At 40.0% G+C, this 22,469-nt stretch overlaps 2 protein-coding genes across 2 annotated transcripts in view; one reads left to right on the forward strand and one right to left on the reverse strand.

Annotated features, from left to right (window-relative positions):
- LOC111157364 (cadherin 8) overlaps positions 1-22,469 on the reverse strand; it is a 448,629-nt gene that overhangs the window by 275,829 nt on the left and 150,331 nt on the right. The window lies entirely within an intron of this gene.
- Positions 1,372-21,343, forward strand: LOC111157329 (RH-like protein). Its single transcript, XM_022518653.1, has 4 exons — positions 1,372-1,386; positions 10,593-10,713; positions 18,920-18,999; positions 20,505-21,343. Exons 1-4 carry the CDS (start codon positions 1,372-1,374, stop codon positions 21,192-21,194), a joined length of 906 nt encoding a protein of 301 aa, XP_022374361.1. The 3' UTR covers positions 21,195-21,343.

Here is a 22,469-nt window from a genome sequence, read left to right on the forward strand (position 1 = left end):
TCCTTCTAAGAACTGCTGCTCTGAACCACTATTGGTTAACTAGGGAAGCTATGGGCAGGGTGACAACAGAAGAGGAAACCCTTCTCTTTTTTGGTGCCCAATCCTGCAATTTATAGAAACCAATTAGCAGGAGGCAAAGGCAGCCTGGGTTTGCCATTTCGTTTCACAAACCAGTCTTTAAGACATATACCACACAATGAAATCCTAAACAATCTCTTCCCCCTCCATCATCTTTTGCAAAGGCCTAACCATTGCTCACTGGGTGTTCTTCTCATGTGCCAGCTCTCAGCCTGTAGTAAAATGTTGCTGCCAAATTCTACATGCTCCAAATTGAATTTATTATGGGAACAGGGACAGATTCTTAACTGCAGTCAGGCGGACGGACAACACTGAAATGCATCCTGTCATTTCTCTGGCTCTATGATTCGGGACATAAACTGGGGAAATAAAATTCCATTTCCATATTTTATTCTGGAGCAGTTAGAGGTATAAACAGTTTTGTAACTTAATGAAACATCCATACACACTTAACATTGTGTTTATAAAATGAGCCCGAAACTTTCTGGAACAATTAAACACTTCAGAAAATGCGTGCGAGCACACAGATGTCTTCCATTCACCCCTGCATCATTCCACTGAACATCTGTAACACACGTCGGGTGAGAGAAGTGAAAAATATTGTATGAAAATGTGTAACTGTAAAATCTCAGCCATGTTTACTATGCACGGGAGAAAAGTACCTTCTGCATTTCTCACAAACAGGAGCAGGATGGTGGCCTACCCACTGCTTTTGCAAACAGATAATGAGGACGATTGGAAGTCTGGTTGTGAAAACTAATAAGCTGTCTGTTTTACAGTTCTGTGTGCATAAATAAACCTTTTCAGAATCAGAATGACTCTTATAACACAATGGGACCCAGACAAGTATATATTTTTTTTTCTTAAGCTGCCTATTCCCAGCGATCAAGCCTTTGCTAATCCGTTACCTATGGAATGAAATCCTATAAATACCTAAGAAGTAAACTGGTATCATTATGCTTTAGACCAGCAGCTATTTCCATCCTGACCTTGCAAAATTAAGCTACCAGGGATTCCGCGGATGTCTTCTACAAAGCGTCATAACTGTGGTAGGTGGAAGCTTCCTTCATTGTATTTTATTACATGAACTCATTCATTCACTCACACAAAGACTATTAGCATAGTAGGTTCTATGGGCTGAGCTCCAAGTTAGACTTGGAGGGCACAAGAAAGAGCAGCAGTCAGAGTTTCTGTCCCAAGAGTGTCTGAAGTTCATTTTAGCACATTTTCACATGGTCTCATTGTACTGCAGGAAACTGTAAACCTTTGTGAATTTCCAGAAGTCATCGCATGATGTCGTGGAAACAGGTATATGCTACACTCATAATGTCAGAAGTGTTGTTCACATCCTTTTATTATCAGACTGAGATACTCTACATTAATGACATGTCACTCTTACACTCCAAGGATTTTTTTTTTTCCTCAACACCTATGAGACTTGGTTTCCTAATATAAGAAAGGGAATACTGCCCATTTCATATTCTGAGTCTGCTCCATGTGGATGATGGTCAGTAGTCCCTGGGTGGGGGAGGACACTGTGTTGAGCTGCACCTCTGGCTCTCTATGGCACACTACTTTATGTATGTTTGGTGAAGGACGAATTTGAGTTTAAGAGGCATGAGAATAAAATTATAATCACTCCAGTGGCTGCTCATTTTTTATTCTTGTAGAAGGAGCTGAATGCTCTAGTTAAAAGCCAAGACACTTAAAAATGGCAGTAGTGTGGTTGTGACTACAATCCCTTCCTTTCCACCCCCCTCCACGTTTGCTGACATGTAACTGACAAAAAAATTATAACATATTTAAATTGGTCCACAACGTGATGGTTTGATATATGCAGACATTGTGAAATGGTTACTGCAATGAAATTAATCAAGACATCCATCACCTCACATGGTTACTTCCCCCCCCCCCAACTGAAAGACAAAATGCTTAACTCTCTTATCAAATGTCATATCTGGCCAAATGAATTGAGCTATTGAGAAGACAAAGTCTTAGACAAAAACAGGCTTAACTGGGCAATCATTAGAGACCTTTGGTTTCAGGAATAGTTTTAAAAAGGTATTCACTAAGTTACCCAAAATATATCATTCTATATGTGCCACCATCCATGAAGTCTGTAGTTAAAATGGAAGACAGTTGGGTTTATTGCCTATTTGGGCCCTTGGTTATCACAGTATATTTTTACTGAGATTCTACTATGTGCCAAGCCTTCTTTTAGGCACCCAAGAGACTTTACAGTTAGAAGATTTTTGCTTTTTTGAAGGGCAGACCAGTGGGAGGCCAGAAAATGATGGGATGAGTGACAAATGATGTGATACAGTGCTGTGGGGAAAGAATGGTGGTGAGTAACATGGGAGGACAGCTACATAGAGAAAGCAAGGTTCCTGGGAGGAGGGGGCATAAATATTAAGATTACATTTAAGAACAAGGATGATGCTGAGTCAAAGTTCAGAGGTAGGGCTGCAGATCAAGAAACCCCCATGAAAGAGGTTGATAAGTTCAGAGCTTATCTCAGGAAAACAGAATGTTAGAATAGGGTTTACACATTCTTTTACACCAAAGGCTTCTAATCGTCCCAAAGGTTTTTTTTTTTTTTCTCCCCCAAACTCAAGTAAGTGCATTCCTATGACTCCCCAACATATCTACCTAACTTACTCACACTCAGGTTCAAGAATTAGTTGTCCCCAAGCTGAATTGTTACCACTTCTGCACTCTACAAATACTTCGTTTGACTTCTCTGGGGGCATTACTTCCCTTCATATATAAAGTACAGTGGGTACAGATATTTCCCTTGCAGAGTGAAAGCTGCTTGAAAACGATATTCGTTCTTATTCTCTCAACTTTCCCATCTAATCCTCCTCTCCAGAATTAACTCATTCCTCTGTAATGTGGCCTCATCCTTAGTTCATAGCATAGGCATACCTCTACATTCCCTAATGGTACAAGCACTAAGAACAATGCCTGGTATAAAATATTTATTCTTTTAATCTTTGCAACAAGCCTTTGAGCATCTGTAAAAATGATCTCCATTCAAACAGAAAGGGATAAAACCTGTATTTAAAACCAGTGATGGAGGTTCCCAGTCTTCATAACTGTTTCACTGTTTCTGAATTTTAGATCTTCAACTGCAAAGAACACAGCCTAATGTTTTTATTTTTCTCTCCAGCATCTCAGAAAGTGATATAAATATTTGTCAAATAGATAAATGACTAATTGAATGCATGGTTATTTTCTTTAGGAAGACACATTCAAAGATTAAGAGTAGGTTGATCTGCTGATATTTTGAATGATTTGTTGCTTTCATTGTTTTGTCTTATTTTCATATTTTAAATTTATTAGAAAAGAAACAGTAGGGATTTTTCCTCCTCTTAGGAGGGAAGTCAGGCTCTTTTCTTCCCAAAGATGGGCACACTCCTGTGGCTATAAACAAAAGTTAGTATGACATCAAACCCTTATATGAGCTCAAGAAAATTTCCTGTAGGAGTACCGATGGCCTGAAGACTTCATTTGAGGGGCAAGAAGGTGGAAAGTGTTTTTACCAGGGAAAAGGAGGAAGGGCAATGATGCAACATTCTATGGGTGACAAAGTGAAGCCTCTTTGGGTTTAACAATCCATCATCGAGGAAGGCTGCAATCACAACCATGAAAGCAAATCTCTAAGAGTTCAGGTCTCAAAATCGGGCATCGAAGTCTAGATCATCATGGAGGGAATGAGTAGCCCCAAAGCTACATTCTGGGCAGGGCAAGCATAGTTCTGGCAAAGAACTGACTAGGAGATTCAATTCAAGCATGAATCAACAAAATCATCTGACAGTAAAAAGCAGCAGCAATGGCCAGGGTTGGAGAGATGGATGAGGGGAGAGGATGGAAGAAGGTGGAGGAAAGCTAACCTCTCCTTTCATGCTGATGGAGCTGGAAGTCTGGTAGACCTTTCTCTCTTATGAGTAAATCTTTCTGGATTTCCCTATGATTCACAAAGAACAAGGGCTCTCTGCCTATCTTGCCAGAATGTGTTTAAGGAAATTCTACTCTAAGAAAATGACTAAAGAAAGCATTTCTTGAACCTGAGCCACTCTTGCTTGTTGTTCCACTACCATTAAATAGAGAAGTTCTTTAATACCTATGGGAGAAAAAAATCACCAACAGGGTATTATGTACTTCATTTTTGTGTTCCTCCCAAATTTATATGTAGAAATCCTAACCCCCAGTGGCATAGTATTAGGAGATGGGACTTTTGGGAAGTAATCAGGTCATGATGGTGGCCCTTCATAATGGGATTAGTGTCCTCATAAGAGACAAAATAGCCTGCTCCTCTCTCTCAACCCCCCCCCCCCCCGCCTCTGTTTTCCACTTTGTGAAGACATGGCAAGAAGGCAGCCTCTTGCAAACTAGGAAGTAGGTTCTCACCAGATACTGCATCTGCTGGCACCATGATCTTGGACTTCCCAGCCTACAGAACTATGAGAAATAAGCGCTAGTTATTACCCGGTCTGTGATAATTTGTTATAACAGCCCTGAATGACTAAGACACAGAATATCACCATTTCTTAATTTAAGAAGTGGACATTCAGGTCCAGTTCTACGTGACCCAAAACCATCACTTCTTTTACTGTATTAAAAAAGGGGGGGAGGCATACCTATATTCTGGTAGTAGTATATTTTAAATTAAATTTTACTTCTTATAAACACATCAACTTTCAATCTAACAGAGTTAGACAAATAAATAAATAAATAAATAAATAAGCTATCACTGGTCCTATTTTCATATTCCAGTTGGGACAAGGACAGTGAGACTTTAAATTATCTGCAACTAGGAGCTACATGCTTTCTACGCAGCGCCCTTTACCGTCCCTCACTCATTTTTACACTCCAGATATACTTATGCTGATACTGTTGACTCCAAGACACTCAAAAGTGTGGGGAACGGCACTCAACAAAGCTAAACACATGTATTAAGGCATAGAGTCAGTAAGTGAAGAGATACTATTCTAACTCACTTTTTTTCTTTCCTTAAACGCAGACAGCTCAACAATGAAATTCCACCACCTTAACAGAAATAGTCAAGGTTAGCCATAGATCGGAAACCTAACCATACAAGTAAGAAATTCACACACATATGAACCTTACAAATAACCAGCCTTGGCAAGAAGACTTCGCCTTAAAGAAAATTAATCATCAGACTTGAAATCAAGTCAACCCAGGTCAATTCCTAACCCTATTCTTTGTAGATCTGGTGCTATCAGCTCATTCCTGGATGAAGGAACTCCTGGATGGTAGTTAAGAGCCTGTTTTCTTTCCTCCAGGTCATATTAAAAGATGTGTGAGAAAAAAATAGATTTCTACAGTTGTACATGAAGAAGTTAAATGTGGTCACATGAAATAAGCAGACTGTAGCATGGAAACACAAATACTAGAAGAATGTAGTGAGACCTTGATATATGCATGCCCAGAGAGAGCTGGGGGAAAAATGTATCGAAAATTCTACCTGCCTTAATTAAAGTCTTGGCAAAAATAAAAGAATATGTGAAAGACTAGGCATTGAGTTTACAAAAAAATGATTAAGGATCTACAAACATCTTGAGTGTTTTTCAAACTGAGAGGGTGGAAAGAGGAACAAAGAGGGAGAGAGGGTGAGACAGAGAAAAACTGATTATGCTTCTATGCTTCTAGCCCTGAAGATGTAATGCTGAATCTGACATAGACCATAATTTTAAATAGTCCAACAAAACAGTAGGAGGAAACTGAATTAATTTTCCGTATTATTCTCTATCTTTTTGTTTGTATCCTTCTCTCTCTTTATTCTTCCTTCCTTAGTTCCTTTTCCTTACTCTGTTGATGTTTATTGGTTGTTGGACACCATCAAACCATGCTTGGCCCTGAGATTTCAAAAATGAATACAGGTTTTCCATGGTCTTTGAGGAGGGCTCACAGCCTAATGAGGAGAGTCACAGAAAGAAACTTCACTGCACAGGCTATAATTTAGGTCAAGAAGTAGTGTGTGTGCAGAGGAGACTGGCTCCTAGGGAAAGGTGTAAGGCAGACTGGAGGTATGGAAATGCAACCTCCCCTAATGACATGACATGACAGGTAGCTCGACGACAAGTGTATTTTGTGATTTCAGAATACTGACCTTAAGTTAGGTGATTTTTTTTTAATTCTATTCCCAGATTTTTATCACATTAAATTAAGACCTCTTCCAAAATTGGGTTTTATTTAAGAAACAAGTCAAATTGCATCAATTTATTTGTATAAGACATTTGGAAATATCAATATTTTTTCTTAGGCTTGTTTAAATTTTAATCATGATATCGTGCTGGGAAATAGTAGCTTTGTGAGGTGCTCACAAAAGATAAATGTGAAAATCAGCAGATTTGAAAGACACAGAGAATTTGAAGAAACATAGAAGAAAATCCCAACTCTGTTTCAAAAATAACTGAAGTGATAAAGTACCTCATTCAATTCAGTTATATTTCCACTCTTCAATGCTTCCTACTTAGCATAGTTAAGAATCTTAGGTAGAATGGGAGAAATAACTGTATACACTTTCTTACAGCTGTGCCTTTCCAACTCTATTTTACAATCTCTGTGACATTTTTTTTTTCTTTTTAACATTTATACTACCTTTTTGTTTACCCTTTGGGCTAATTTGTAGTTGACCCCAGTAATAGAGCCCCTTTAACCAACATTTTGTGACAGGCAATCATTGATTTAGCAGTCCTGCAGAATGCCTTAAAAATCAATGTGTTCAAAGAAGGAACTGGTGGGACTTTATAATATCACATCTCGTTTTTATCACAAATTTCCAATTTACCAAGTTCCTGTCTCATTATTTATACCAGACAGGGCATGCTGATGAGATACACAACCCGTTCTGTCCCTTTTGGCAATCCATTTATAACTGAAGCACAATTAATATCTTTACCGCTGTTCTCTAGGCAGAAAGAAAAATGTGGCAGCAAGGATTTTGTACATGTTTGAGTACAAATATGTGAAAGGAGGAGCACCGGGATATGTCTAAAAACAGTGGAATCTGAGCTTTCCTTGTTTTTAAATTCTCCAGAGAAATATTTTCTTTTTTTTTTTTATCATTTTTTTTAATTTATTTTCAGCGTAACAGTATTCATTGTTTTTGTACCACACCCAGTGCTCCACGCAATCTGTGCCCTCTCTAATACCCACCACCTGGTTCCCCCAACCTCCCACCCCCTCACCTCTTCAAACCCTTCAGATTGTTTTTCAGAGTCCATAGTCTCTCATTGTTCACCTCCCCTTCCAATTTCCCCCAACTCCCTTCTCCTAACTCCCCATGTCCTCCATGCTATTTGTTATGCTTTCAAAACACTATTTCATATAGAACGTGCAGCTACCTATAGTGGCTCTCCAGATTCCCCAGGAAAATAATTAGGAATCTGGATGGTCATTAAATACAATCTTCATCATGACATTCCTTCAAAGGAAAAGCATAAAGGGGAAAATCCATGAATTTCTAGAGAATTCCACATCATTTTAACTTCTGTATTTCCCATTCGTTGTCATTAGCCCTTTCTTACTTCCAAATATTCGTCTTTTCTTTTAGTTAGATACTGACCATTACCATCAAATATAAAGAAACCACTATATTTCTGGCCCAAGTATTTATTTGATTGGATTATCTCATTTAGGTTTCACATAAACCCTAAAACTTATATTTAAATGACTTCTAGCTTCCTGAGAAAGGATAAGAATAAATAGGGACCCAATAAATGTTTGTTTTCAATTCATTCATCTGCTCAATTACAGATGTTTTCCATATGGACATTTGTTGCATAATTAAAATAGCAACTACCCCTGTAGTTAGTATAGTAAGGGGAACAAATGATTAATACAGAGATAAGTAGGGAGATCGCTAATTGGTAAGTAGATACATAAATGTAGATTAGATATATAGATGTAGTCAAACATTTGACTTAGTAATGCTACCTCTTTCAAGTTATCTTAGAGAAAGAATCCAAAACATAAGCTTTTTTTTTTTTTTTTTTTTTTTTTTTGGCTACATGCTGACAGAACAAATGAATACCTATTTAAAAAACATTTAGAGGAGGGCCTGGGTGGCTCAGTTGGTTGGGTGTCCAACTCATGATTTTGACTCAAGTCATGATCTCAGGGTCCTGAGATCGAGCTCTGTGTTGGGCTCCACAGTGGACATGGAGCCTGCTTAAGATTTTCTCTCCCTCTCCCTCTGCTTCTCCCCCTTCGCTTGCTCTCTCACTCAAAAATAAATACACAGATGAATGAATGATAAATAAAAACATTTAGAATATCATTGGTAGTAGTTATAATAGCAAACCTTAAAATAGAAAAAAAGAAAAAGATGAAGATAAAATCGGCTATACAAAATGAAAACAACCAAAGGAAAATACTGTTTCAAAAAAGAAAGAAAAGAAGAAAGGAAAGGAAAGGAAAAAAGAGAAGAAAAAGGGAAATGAAAAGAAAAGAACAAAACTAAAATGTTTAGATCACTGTCATGGGTTCCCATAACCAACAGATGTGGGACTTAACAATCCTAAGCGGACTCTGACTAGCAGCAGATGGCAGGAACCATGCACTCTCCAGTGATTCATGCCCTAGGTACTGTGGAATATGTACCATACTATATACTATGCACTATGTGATATGTACTATATTATTCCTATAGGACTTAAAAAAAAAATCCAGGGGGCACCTGGGTGGCTCAGTGGGTTAAGCCTCCGCCTTCAGCTCAGGTCATGATCTCAGGGTCCTGGGATTGAGCCCCGCATCGGGCTCTCTGCTCAACAGGGAGCCTGCTTCTCCCTCTCTCTGCCTGCCTCTCTACCTACTTGTGATCTCTCTCTCTCTCTCTATCAAATAAATAAATTAAAAAAAAAATCCAGAACTTAGCTGCTATTTGAGAATCAGAATGTGGAGAGACACTCACTGGACATATTTTGAAACTATCAAACAAAGCACAGTATGTCAGAAAACAGAGCAAGGTGTCCAGTTTGAGAAGAATCCTGCTCTGGGTGAATGATTCCTTCATCAGAGCCAGAATCCCCAGAGAAGTAGTGTTTAAGATGCAGAGAGAGGCTTAGGTCCTACCTCTTGGAAACCAACTCAGAATGAGAGGAGAGAACAAGGAATCCACCTCACCACACACGAGCCCACTGAAAAGAGCTGTTTGTGAATTGGGAAGAGGAAGAGGGGCTTATGCCCTTTTGAAAGTTATATGTTATTTCAAGTTTTTGATTACAAAAGTAATACCTACTCCCCGTGGGAAGCGCTCCTCTTTTTAGTAGGTAACTCAAAGAGACCCCTTAGAAGGCACAGATGTAAGAAGGCTGGGCTTTTAGTACTGGGCAAAAAGTGTTAAAAAGTTAATTAGCACCTGCATTCTAAGGAGCAGTGAGTACAATGTAGGGCCGAGAGGGGGTCAAACCCCGTGAACAGCCTCCAGGAGAGCCCGCAGAACTGCCAAAGATAACAGCTTACCCTTTACTTTTGTAAATATTTAAACCTATATATTGTAATTTTTCGGTAGGACTAAGGCATTAGGCACTTCTAATTCTCTAATTAGAGTGTAGCTTGTATGAATGTGTGCTTTTATTAATGGAAATCAATAATGAATACAGTGCTGCTATCTAAATACCAAAAGATTAGTTATTTAGACAATCCTAAACATCCACTAGACTCTTTAATTTCCACAAAGAATCCTGAAGTAGGCTGGATGCCTCACCCTACCTTTATTGGCTGGCATATCCCCCAGGCGGGCATTGCCTCTGAAGGGAATAAAAACCTCTGTAGCAGTGTTTTCTGAACTGTGAGACACACAGTTAATTAAGAAGTGAACTATAAACTGGTATGCGTGAAATTCTCAGGTCCCCCAAAGAATTTCGTATGGAATGGCTTACATCAACTTGCCTATTTATGGTAATTAAATGCTTGGGTGGTACACAGTAAGTTCTCAGTAGATTTATTATATATTTGGTAAATAAAAAATACATAATATTAAGTAAATAAATAAATATCAAATATTGTCTTGAACCAATATTACAGGCCCAACTTAAAATATTATCTCCCCGTTGTTCTTATTTTCCTTATGGGGCAACTAGACACAAGACAGGTTGCAAGAAATCTTGCCTAAGACCACACAGATTGTGGGAGCCTCTGTTTTTGCCAGACGTGACGCTAGAACCTAGGGATTCAAGGTTAGTTAAATAAGACACAGCACTTCCCCTGTGGAAACCCCTAATTTTACGATGTCTGGGTGGACATGTTTGAAAAATCTCCAGGAAGTTGGGCAGTCATATTAGGTGACAGCTTTCACAGGTAGAAGCAGGCAATTATAAACTTGGAACAACTCGGAGGCTTGGTGTTTTTCTCAGACTATGTCATGCTGTTTCTGTGGTTCATTCCCTAATATATCAACGTTGTTTCTTTAGGATACGAAATAGCTTTGCAAATGTTCTGGTGGTACCTCGGAAAGATGTGTCATACTTCTCTTATTTTGTTTTCAGAATCTCCCGGCACGCTACCGGGGACACCAAGCCGAGAAATCTGGCATTAGAGTCACCCACGGAGCAAGTGGTTTTCAAAGTGTGGTCTCCAGACCAGCAGCTTTAGCCTCCCGCAGAACTTGTTAGACATGTAAATTTTCAGCTTCATTCCAAATGTACTGAATCATAGACTCTGAAGGTGAAGCTGTGAAACTATTTTAACCAGTTCCCCAAGTTCTACTGATGCACAAATTACAGGAGCCAGTACTATCACACCAGATCAACATCTCTGATCTTAAAAAAAAGAAAAACCACTAATATAATGTGTTCATAATGCTTTTTTTTTTAAATTCTATTTATTTATTTGACAGAGATCACAACTAGGCAGAGAGGCAGGCAGAGAGAGAGAGAGAGAGGAGGAAGCAGGCTCCCGCCGAGGAGAGAGCCCAATATGGGGCTTAATCCCAGGACCCTGGGACCATGACCTGAGCCGAAGGCAGAGGCCCCAACCCACTGAGCCACCCAGGCGCCCCTGTTCATAATGCTTTAACTTCTTTTTATAACTTTACAACCTTCTGAGTAATGTAAGACAATTATGAAGATTCTAATTTTATAGAAAATTAGACTGAGAAATTCCCCAAACCTCCTTGCATTCAAAGGATGTCCAGGAAATACCAAAACTGGGAATACATCTAAGCATGCTTTTTAATTTTTTAATATGCAATCCATTTTTAGTTAGTGTCAGTAAGGATAAAGTCATGAATCTCTCTGTTTTCATCCAATGATTTCCAGTAATTATGGTATCTTACCACCAAATGGTAGGGTGTCATGATCAGAATAGCCACATTTTTTTAGGATGGCAAATTAAGAAATACAGGATACAGTATAGTTTTCATGTTAATTATACTTTTTTTCTTTAAAATTAATATAATACAGCTAAGCGCAGTCATTAAAATTATATACTTTGTGAAAGCTGTTGAACAAGAATTAAATAAGCATAAATTTCCAGGCACGCAATTTCACAAATCCCTTAAGAAACGAAAATTGCTGCTCTCCTAGCTCCCACGTTATCTTAAAAGACTTCAGGGTCTCAATGACAACTTCCTGGTGGTCTCCATTCATTACCCAAGGCACCCACCTACTTCAGGGCTTTAGACTGACTAAGAATCCTAGACATTTTGCTTTTATGAGAATTTTCGAAGAACTTTCAAAACTAGGTCTAAGTGTGCTTGAATCCACTGTCAGGGAAACGGCCCCTGCTTGCTTGGGTCTAGCTCATTTCTCTGTACACAGTTGTTCAGGCAATGAAAGAAGAAGCAAGGACTAAGAGATGTTGATCATAGAAAAAGAACCCTCTTACACATGTATTCTTTTTTTAAAAAATATTTTATTTATTTATTTGACAGAGATCACAAGTAGGCAGAGAGGCAGGCAGAGAGAGAGGAGGGAAGAAGGCTCCCCACTGAGCAGAGAGCCCGATGCGGGGCTTGATCCCAAGACCCTGGGATCATGACCTGAGCCAAAGGCAGAGGCTTTAACCCACTGAGGCCCCAGGTGCCCCATTACACATGTAGTCTCACGGTAAAGATGTTCTCCTCTCTCTTTAGTAAATGAATATGTGCTGACCAGCCACCAACAGCAAGTTAGCTTCAACTTTCCATTTGTGTCTGTTCCCTTGCCCCTCATTTCTGATCCAAGCATTATCCTAGATTTGGTGGAAAGCACACGGAAAGTACATTTGGCAGAGGGAAGCTGCTTCTGGGGGGCTTATAAATAATAAGAGCTGGAACAGACAGACTTGAGGCAAATCATAAATCTCCGAGCCTACTATACTTACCTGCTTTATTCACATGACTGTACTATCATGGAGAACCAGTGGGATCGAAAAGATGTACAACGCTATTGCACAACATGTGAAAATCTCATACAAACATTGAGGCATCCCCAAAGATCATTGTAATACATATTTACATAGTCAACATCAGTTCTCTTACATATAAACCTCTACCTCTGTCGTTAGAATGATGTGCCATTTCAGACACCTTTTTTTACTACATTTATAAAACCCACTGAAATCAAACACAATTACTTTAAGCACCACCATAAAGAAATAATTTCATCATCTTCTTAGAACAAGACTACCCAATGCCATATATTACTGTTGGAACTGAAAAACTCATAAAGAAGTAAATGGGGGTAATGTGGAATTCTTTTTTTTTTTTTTAAAGATTTTATTTATCTATTTGACAGAGAGAGAGATCACAGGTAGGCAGAGAGGTAGGCAGAGAGAGAGGGGGAAGCAGGCTCCCTGCTGAGCAGAGATCCCGATGCAGGGCTTGATCCCAGGACCCTGAGATCATGACCTGAGCCGAAGGCAGAGACTTAACCCACTGACCTACCCAGGTGCCCAGTAATGTGGAATTCTTAAAACAGAGGCTTCGTAAGCATTTGCTGAAACTCAAATCCTTTGGAACGTGAACTAGCTTGAATCAGAGCCCACAATATAAATAATTTCTTGCCCCCATTTTTACCAAGATAATACAAAATTAATGATCTCTCATGTTCCTATGAAGACTTTCGAATCTGCACATATTTCACTATGGGTGTATATATGGAGAGTAGACTGCACTAGACAGAGAAGAGAATTCCCTTCAGGATAGAATTTATATTTCAGAGTAGAGAGACTGTGAGTCAAGCTAGCTATTTTTGTTGCTGTTCCAGACTCGACGCATTTTTCTCTTTGATTTGGAAAGAAAGCAGCATTTTCCCTCCAACTCAGACAGTATATATCACACAAATCCACACACAAACACACATGCTGGAACATATAGACAGAGTGAAGGGTGAAGGAGCGTGTGTGTGTGTGTGAGAGAGACAGAATGAGAGAGTACGAGAGGGAGTGACAGAGAGAGGGAAGTGGAAGGACAGAATGTGTGCAAAAAAGAGGTAAAATATTAGAGATTCTTGCTTCCTTCAAGGATTATGAGAACATTTTTTTTAGACACTGCATTAACCTACAATTCATAAACTGTTAAGTTAAAAACTAAAAAGAATGGAGATCAGAATGAAGGTTTTGTCACAGTTAAGAAAAATAATAATTGCAAACCAAAATATGTTTTCATGCTTTCTGTGTAGAAATCACTCTCGCAATGTGTCAGAGTGTGCGAGCAACAACCATGCCCTCACATGACTGACCACCTAGTCATGTATTAGAAGAATTTGGATCTTTCTTTGAATATATTTTTATGTGCATTTGTGAAGGATGAAAGACTGAGCAATGAGTTTCATTTTCTACTCTTAGAAAAAATACCCTGAAAAAGATGCTCAAAGAGCATCCTGAATAAATTATGCCCAAATGGAAGAAATACTTCGGACTTCCTCACCTGGATTTCTGTATTTATTTTTTTCTTCTTCTTTGTTTTAATTTAAGATTTATTTATTTGTCAGAGAGAAAGAGCACAAGCAGGGGAGCAGCAGGCAGAGGGAGAAGCAGGCTCTCTGTTGAGCACTGACCCCAATGAAGAACTTGATCCCAGGACCCTGGAATTGGGACCTGAGCTTCTTTGAAGAAGGCAAACGATCAACTCACTGAACCACCCAGGCATCCCAGGATTTAGGTATTTAAATATAATTGCAAAGGCCTTAGTTTGGGGACAGCAGGAATTGAATGAACCCATACCTACCTTAAAAGCAGCCATTATTCTCCTAAATACACACACACACACACACACACACACACACACACACACACACACAATTATATATATACATATATAGACCTATATATTTAACATACAACATTGTACTCCAGTGGGACATACAAAATGTTTTAGTTAGATTAAGGGGTTTGTGGTAAGACTATAAAGAATAAAATCCCAAACTCACTGCATATTTGCTGTAAGACTGTTAGCCAATTGCTGTATTGTCTTTACTTGATTTAAAAAAAAAAAAAAAAGCGCCTCATAGTTGTGTGTGCATGTCACATCAGGTGAAACTGCCTAGAGTAGTGTTGGTCTTCAGCAGTAGTAATGATAAGGATATTGATAATGATGACGCCCACACCATAGATTCACTGAGCACCCAGTGTGTTTAAGACACCAGCCCAGGAATTTTGTAGGTGATACTCTTATTTCTTAACAAACAGTTACTGAAGGTCTACCAAGTGTCATTACTCCACATACATTAGTTTTCTAATGAAGAGTGAAAGAATATCATTTTAAAAATTACAAACTGGGGGCGCCTGGGTGGCTCAGTGGGTTAAAGCCTCTGCCTTCAGCTCAGGTCATGATCTCAGGATTCTGGGATCGAGCCCCACATCGGGCTCTCTGCTTAGCGGGAAGCCTGCTTCCTCCTCTCTCTCTGCCTGCTTGTGATCTCTGTCTGTCAAATAAATAAATAAAATCTTAAAAACAAAAATTACAAACTGGATGTGCAGAGAAGAGAAAGAATACGTCCAAATCTGCATGTTTCATGAGCAGTCTCCCAGATCTACCACCTCCTCTCCAGAGTTCTCGTGTCCCCTGCCCCCCTCATTTGAGTCTCTAGGTAGCATCTCATGTTGTACATTAATATAACAGGCTATCTAAGTTGCCACCTGAAGATTTTGATCCCTTATACGTGAATAAGATTAATATATTCACCTCCATGTCCTGCCTGAGTTCCTAAAGCCAGGGAAAAATAAAAGATGACAGAGTGACTCTCATATTTCATTGTCTAAATCCCACACAAATGAGTTTCCTCGATAGTAGACTGTTAAATCATTATTCCCCAGCTCTCCATGATACCCTTACCTCCAATGACCAGAAACCAAAAGAAAGTAATAAATAGGGACACCTGGGTGGCTCAGTTGTTTACGTGTCCCACTCCTAATCTAGGCTCAGGTCGTGATCTCGAGGTTGTGATCTCACGGTTGTGAGGCAGAGCCCTGCCTCAGGCTCCACACTCAGCAGGGAGTCTTCTTGGATTCTCTCCCTCTCTCTCTGCCCCTCCCCACCCCCTGCGCACACACTCTCTCTCCCTCTAAAATAAATCTGAAAGTAAAAAAGTAAAAGAAAATAATAAATAAACTTTATTTATATTGAGTCACTAAGGGAAAGAATGTTACAGTTTAAGATGTTTTTTTTTTAAATAGGAGGGAGAAGGGGCGCATGGGTGGCTCAGTGGGTTAAAGCCTCTGCCTTCGGCTCAGGGCATGATCCCAGGGTCCTAGGATCAAGCCCCGCATGGGGCTCTCTGCTCAGCGGGGACCTTGCTTCCCTCTCTGTCTCTGCCTCCCTCTTTGCCTACTTCCGATCTCTGTCTGTCAAATAAATAAATAAAATCTTAAAAAAAAATAGGAGAAAGAAACTTGAATAGCAAAAGAAAAACCAATGAAGGAGGCCATGAGCATCCTCTCTTTTAAACAGAAAGCACTTTCCTCACTTCTATATCAGTTTGGTTTATACAGGAAGATCGAAGACACAGTATCATGTAAAAGAAATTCCCTCTTTGTCACATTTCAAGATCAACTGCCTTGTCACTCTGAGAGGCACTACAGATCTTGATAACATTCCAATACCAAAGTGCCTCATGTTTCTCGATGATGCAGGATTCCTAGAGTGCTATCAGTTGTAACAGCTCCTTACCTTCCCAGGAACATACTGTGTCTGGTCCTTATTGAGCCTGTCCCAGGCTCGTCCACTATACCTCTTAGCTCCACAGACCATGACAACACATCTCTCTGTCACCCTTGACCTCCGTGCAGGAAGGTCTTTGGTCTGTTTCCCTAATTGCAATTGAAATATTCAGAGAGAACACTGCTCATCATTTTGGTCCTATCTTCCTTTTTTGGCTTAATACATATTTTCTGAGATACTTGTGTTTGAGTCTTGCTAGGCGCAGGAAGACAACAGTGAACTTAGAAACAAAGGCTCCATCTTATGATTAACACAGATAACTACACAAGTAATTAATAAATTATAATTGAATGAAAGAAAAGACAGAATGGTAGGAAGTCTTTAACACGCTTGGAGGAAGTGAGGACTATGTGAGACCTGAAAGACGGACCCTCCTAGGCAAAATCAAGGTTGTGTGTGGAGACTCTGAGGCCATCACACACAAGGGACAATAACTAGCCTATAAGGCAGAGTCAACAACTCAAAAACACGGGGATGTTGGCAGAGTTAAATTGTGCAGAGCATTATCAGCCATGTTATAAACTCTGAACTAGCTCTACAGTGCAATGGAGAAACACTGAAGCTTAGTAAGCAGGAACATGTCACAATCAGAGAATGCATTCGAAGTCACAGAATAGTGAATGCAGACAAGCAAGCAGTATGGAAGCCAGACAGAAGTCTGAGTGATATATAATAGTTCCTTGGACTAAGATGGTGAGAGAAGATGCAATAGCGGAAAAGTAGAAGGTGACCCTTCTTCACTGTAAAAATGGTTAAAATCTACCCACATTTATTTCTAAGAGCAGTGGGAGGGCACACAAGGGTATGTGGTAAGGGACTGCTATGCTCAAAGCCCTGTTTTAGAAATAATAATTCTTCTACTGTAGAACCACAGAGGAGGAGATCAATAACAAATAGCACCTGTGATTTCCTTCTCACCAATAAAATACAGCAAAGGAGATGGGGGCAGGGGAAGATTATGTTACAAGAGACTATAACCACTGTTATGCCAGAGACTCTCTTGCTGACTATGAAGAAGGAAGTTGCCATGCTCTGAACTGCCATATGGGAAGGCCATGCAGCGAGGGGAGGAGGATGGTCACCAGATAGGAAAGAAACTGAGACCCTCAAGGATCTGAACACTGCCAATAACCATGAGACCTTGGAATCGGCATTCTTGCCCAGTCGGGCCTCAGATGAGATCTCAGCCCTGGCTGAAACGTCGAATGCAACTGTATAAGATTCTAAAAGCAGAGGACCTTTGGATCTCCCGCATGGATCCTGACTCACAGTATATATGAGAAAATAAGTTACCACTGTTAAAAGCCCATTAAGTTAGTTTTGAATGTGCTGATTATTAAAAAATGCCCCTTGGCCCCACATATGCACGTCACGTGGGCAGTTTCAGTTATAGGCCTAGAAGAAAAGTTAGAAATTAGATGTCAAAAATTCTTTTATGGGTAGGTAGCATCACAGAAACAAAGGGTAAAGATATGGCCTGCAAAAAAAGGTAAGAGAATAATTGATTATTTAAACAGATAAACTAGGGGCGCCTGGGTGGCTCAGTGGGCTAGGCCTCTGCCTTCGGCTCAGGTCATGATCTCAGGGTCCTGGGATTGAGCCCCACACTGGGCTCTCTGCTCAGCAGGGAGCCTGCTTCCCCCTTTCTCTGCCTGCCTCTCTGCCTACTTGTGATCTCAATCTCTCTCTCTCAAATAAATAAATAAAATATTTTAAAAAATATGAGTAGTCTAAGAAGCAGGGAGAGGGGATGAATAATACTCGTATCAAAATCAGGAGTGAAGGGGCACCTGGGTGGTTCAGTGGGTTAAGCCTCTGCCTTCGGCTCAGGTCATGATCCCAGGGTCCTGGGATTAAGCCCCGCATCGGGCTCTCTGCTCAGCAGGGAGCCTGCTTCCCTCCTCTCTCTATGCCTGCCTCTCTGCCTACTTGTGATCTCTGTTTGTCAAATAAATAAATAAAATCTTTTAAAAAAATAAAAAAAAACAGATAAACTAGGTTAATTCTGAAAATATAACCTAAACCATAAATATGGAAGAAGACTCAACTTTAGGTGCACTGATCTCAGAGAATTCAGGAGAATGTTGACTTAGAAGGCCAATCAGGGTGACTTTCATAACATGGAATTATGCCTCAGAGCTTGGGCCAACTGACACTTGCTACATGCCAATCAGACTATTTTATCCATTCATATGATTTTCCTTCTTAAATCCCATTTTAAAGAAAAAGAATCCAGATTCAGAGAGGTAAATTCCCTTCCCATGGTCATCTCGTGGTTAGGAGAAGATCCACAATTCAAACACCGTCTGGCTTCAAAGCCTGAGCATTTACCTTTGAACATTTCAAGGAAGCATTCCATCAGACACAGGGAAGCACATTTTTATATTCTTTATGCACACCTAAGCCTAACCTTGAATCCCACATATCTAAGCAGTCCCCACCCTGCTCAAATTGGCTTCTATGGTATCAGAAGTTCTATAGACCTTAAAGAGCTACGGATACATCTAAAGAATCAGGCAAATCTTAAAGTTAATCAGGAATATCTTTTCTGTTCAAAGCAAAGCGCCAAGTCTAATGTGTTAGAACGAGGACGTCCCTTCAAAATCTAACATGACTCTTGTCTCTGAGGTGGGGGATAAGGAAGCTTCAAAACGACCTTTTTCACCATTGCAGACAGCACAGCAATAACTCACTTTTATCATGACATCTTGAAATATCTTCTGATCGGGTGTGTTTTACTTGATGGTTATAAGGTAAAAGATCCCACCAAATATTTAACACAATCACATACTTTTAAATTCATCTGTGGGCTTGCTCACTGAGTGCAATATTAATGGCTTGTAGACACTGGATTTTTTAGGCCTACAAATGCAGACGTGATGCTAAAATGTTTTCCATTTTAAAGGAATGGATATTTCAGCAGAACCCACAAGTCCTACCAGCACAGACTCTAACCTACTCACATGACTTGACTTCTGAGCAGATGATATCATGTGCCTATTTCTCATCAGGTCCAAAGATCTTAAGAAATGGCTGCAGCTCCTCTGAATCACAAGCCAACATGAAATTTCAGTGGATACCCTGCCATGCAAATCTCAGGCAAACAAAAAATTCCTGCTGATCTCTCCTGGCATCTCTGGGTCCTCCTCCTCCATGGTTTCTGCTATGAAACTCCTTCCACACATCTTTGGCAAGGCTTCAGAGAAAGCAGGTTACCTTCCCTGCCAAATTATGTGCCCCTTGAAGGCAGGCATGGTTAAGAGAGAACATTTATCGTATATGTTCTTGGCTTGGCATATATCAAAACGTGCACATGCATTTTTGCATGACACGTTGCTCTCCAAAATATGAGGAGCATTCCAGCAGGGCACTCTAGGTATGCAAGGAATCAGCATTAATTAATTTCAAATCCACAGTGACAGATGTACATTCTTGCATTCTCCTTTTATGCTGACGGCATTATCTCAGTTTTATGCTAGTATGCATTTGACAGCTTTCTGATATTTGCAAATATGCCTCTATATACCAAGGAACAAGAAGGCTTAGAAATAAAAGCCTTCAGGGGCACCTGGGTGGCTCAGTGGGTTAAAGCCTCTGCCTTCGGCTCGGGTCATGATCTCAGGGTCCTGGGATTGAGCCCTGCATCAGGCTCTCTGCTCAGTGGGGAGCCTGCTTCCTCCTCTCTCTCTCTCTCTCTCTCTCTCTGCCTGCCCCTCTGCCTACTTGTGATCTGTCTGTCAAATAAATAAATAAAAATCTTAAAAAAAAAATAAATAAAAGCCTTCGGCAAGCAACAATGTCTATACAAAAGCTACTGACTTTAATATATTTATACATAGCTCATGTTGTAGCTACCAAATATTAGGTATCTGTTTCATTATATCTATCTAGTATTATATTTATCTAGCATTTATCTCTTATTTATGTCACGTGATATAGTGGCAAGAATGTTTCCTTATTTTTTTTTTTAAGATTTTGTTTATTTACTTAGAGAGAGAGTGACAGAGAGAGCATGAGAGGGGAGAGGGTCAGAGGTAGAAGCAGACTCCCTGCTGAGCAGGGAGGCTGATGCGGGACTCGATTCTGGGACTCCAGGATCGTGACCTGAGCCGAAGGCAATCACTTAACCAACGGAGCCACCCAAGCGCCCCAAGGAAGTTTCCTTTTTAAAAATGATAATTTATATCAATAAATAAAATTATAATACTTTTCTCTAACATGACATGTTCCTTGTAGGTGAATATAATATTTGATACAGGCGAATTTCAAAGGACTAAAGGTGACTCAGACAGAAAAGAGGTCCAGTTTGTTTACCATGCTGGGAACCCTCTTCTTGTGGATATTCTGGCCGAGTTTCAACTCTGCTCTGTTGGATTCTCCAATAGAAAGGAAGAATGCCGTGTTCAGCACCTACTATGCTCTCGCGGCCAGCACGGTGACAGCCATCTCTGTGTCAGTCTTGGCTCACTCCCAAAGGAAGATCAACATGACTCATATCCACAATGCGGTACTGGCTGGAGGCGTGGCTGTGGGCGCCTCATGTCATCTGATCGCTTCGCCTTGGCTTGCCATGGTGCTGGGCTTTATGGCTGGACTGATCTCCATCGGGGGAGCCCTGTGCCTGCCGGGATATTTTAACCAGGTGCTGGGGACCCACGACACCTGTGGCGTGCACTACACCTTTGGCCTGCCAGGTCTGCTCGGCGGGATCACCTACATTCTGCTGATCATCTATGAGGTCAACTGGACCACGAAGTCCATTTCTAGGATCGACATCCAGTTGTTCTTTGGCGCTGGGACACTCAGCTTGGCCATGGCTTCAGGTCTGATAGCTGGGGTTTTGACAGGTTTGGTCTTAAGCCTCAAAATATTTAAGGCACCTCCTGCGGCCAAACATTTTGATGACCAGGCTTTCTGGGAGTTTCCTCATTTGGCTACTGGATTTTAAGCAAAACCATCCAACAAAAACAAGGCCTGTCTGAAAATGAGACAACTTCTTTTCACTGTTGCCTCCCCTTTTTTGTGGATGACACTCATTACAGCCAAGTCTCCTTATATACAATGAAACAAGGTCAAAGAGATGAATTTGATATTAAAAAATAAATTAAAAATGTATTTGAATGGTAATTTCATAATAGTTTAAAATAAATGTTTGGTTTCATTAAAAAAAACAAAAAAAAAAAAAAAACAAAAAAAAAAAAACTACCAGCGATTTGCAACCCGGCCTGCTGACTCCAGAGAGTGAACTCTTACCACTTGGTCTTAATATCTGCACTCACAGTTTGATCGCTGTGACTTCACAGTCTATAAACGAAGGCATTCGATAAACGTTTGTTAAATGTATCTGATGATAACATTAGAGAAAATAGAGAAACGGGGGTGAATTTAAAAAAAGGGGGGGCAGAATGTCCATTCCCCCCACTCCCTTTGGGATAAAGGTAGTTTTGAAGATTTATTTATTTTTATTTTTATTTTTCTTAAGTAATCTCCATACCCAACATGGGGCTCAAAGCCACGACTCCAAGATCAGGAGTCACATGTTCCACTAAATGAACCAGCCAGGTGCCCCTGGGATAAAGGTAGTTTTACTAAATAAATTCCTTTTGGAAATAAGTGAGATCTGTTTCAGGCACATTAGAGACCTCTTCTGTGTCCTAGGGATGCAGACTAAACCAACCCTGGTCCTGATATGGAAATTCCCCCTTGGCTGCCTTGAGCTGGGTACATAACAAAAGGAGACCCAAAATAACATATCTAATGGTAAAGTTACTTTCTAACACCAGAATAAAAATAGAAAAGAGAAGGGGGAGAGGAATCAACAGGATAAATGAATATAAAAATCAATATATTTACTGGCTCATTCATGTAGCTTATAAATTTGGTAGAACTGGTTTTAAGCCCATATTGAAAGAAAGAAACCAGACACAAAACCAAGTGTATGAGTCTACCTATATAAAGTACAAAAGAGGCAAAATGCTATAATTTTAGAAGTGAGGATACTGGTTGCTCTTATGGGCACAGTGACAGAAAGAAGCCGAAGTATGAATTCTGCAAGGCAAGTATTATTTCAATTTTTTAACGGGGGTGCTAATGACATGAATCTGTTCAGCTTGTGAGCATTGTGCTCTTATGACATATGCAGTTTACTCTGCGATATTACACCTTAATGCATAATTTAAAAATATGTACCAGGGACAAGAGAAGGTGAGAATGTGGAAAGGCC

Source organism: Enhydra lutris, unplaced genomic scaffold, assembly GCF_002288905.1.
Source record: "Enhydra lutris kenyoni isolate GAN:26980312 unplaced genomic scaffold, ASM228890v2 scaffoldscaffold54, whole genome shotgun sequence".
In the NCBI taxonomy this organism is placed as follows: domain Eukaryota; kingdom Metazoa; phylum Chordata; class Mammalia; order Carnivora; family Mustelidae; genus Enhydra; species Enhydra lutris.